Source organism: Bison bison, unplaced genomic scaffold (assembly GCF_000754665.1).
Source record: "Bison bison bison isolate TAMUID 2011002044 unplaced genomic scaffold, Bison_UMD1.0 scf7180017848685, whole genome shotgun sequence".
NCBI classification, from domain to species: domain Eukaryota; kingdom Metazoa; phylum Chordata; class Mammalia; order Artiodactyla; family Bovidae; genus Bison; species Bison bison.
The window spans coordinates 4,228-5,185 of NW_011479258.1; the positions used below are offsets into that span (position 1 = coordinate 4,228).

Below are 958 nucleotides of genomic sequence, written 5' to 3' on the forward strand. Positions count from 1 at the left end.
ATTTCCTATTACTTCAAACACTGTGAGTTCCCAGAGAGCACAGAAATACTTTGCAGAATGTTCTGGTTTTAAGAATGAAATAGTAAGGCTGATGGATTTACGTGCTTTCTGGAAGTTTACAGAGTAGCGGCCGTCCCTTTCATTCCCATCTTCTGAATACTGACGAATGAGGTAAGTCATCTCTCCACTGGGAAGCTGCTTGTACCAAAAAATGCAGTAGACATGCACGTTCCTACTTGTTTCATACTGACAGTTAAGGGTGGCTACCTTCCCCACTTGACTGATTATGACTGGCTGGTCTTGAGTAACTTTCTGGGCCACACCAGATCCTGTGGAAAAAAATAAGAAAACAGAGCTGAAATAGTGAAAAAAATACTGTAGAATTTAGACAAATTTTGGACTCAAATATTTACAAACCAAACTGAAATCCTAAGATGTTTGCTTTTCTCCAATCCTTTCCTCCCCAAATTCCTGTGAAGCTCCATGCGCCTGTGTGCAGGCCTTTCATCCTGAACACTCGCACCCATGTTTGGAAGCATCCCTACCAGAGAAGGTAAAGGCCAGGAACACCCAGTGCAGGCTGGAGAGCGGCATGAGGCGTGGATTCCCTTGCTCAAATGTGTTGAATTCTGCCTCAAGCTGAGAGTTCAGTGTCTTTGAGTGCCTGGCAGCACATATACACAGTACCTGGGTTCCTGTGTGACTCCTCCCCATACAGGAAGTAGGGTGTCATGTTCATCAACCACGTGGTCTGTGTACAGATGAAGTCTGGCTCACCACACACCTTTACTTTGTGTACTTTTCTTTACCTGGTCATTAAGTTTGGCAGATCCTGAAAAGAGGCATGAAGAAAGAATTAATATTAAAGGTTTGAACTGAGGGAAACTGAAGATTAAACAAGTTGACATACATTGATTCAGTAAAATAATTTTGCCCTCCTGTTTAAGATATAATTTAG

The 958-nt window shown here is 42.5% G+C and overlaps 1 gene segment (V, D, J or C); it reads right to left on the reverse strand.

Moving 5' to 3' along the window:
• Positions 1-12: 12 nt before the first annotated feature.
• LOC104992762 lies at positions 13-643 on the reverse strand (the record flags this gene model as incomplete). The annotated part of the segment is given in 2 exon segments: positions 13-329; positions 546-643. Coding segments are annotated over 2 exon segments (366 nt in total), but the record flags the coding sequence as incomplete, so codon positions are not given.
• Between the last annotated feature and the right edge of the window lie 315 nt (positions 644-958).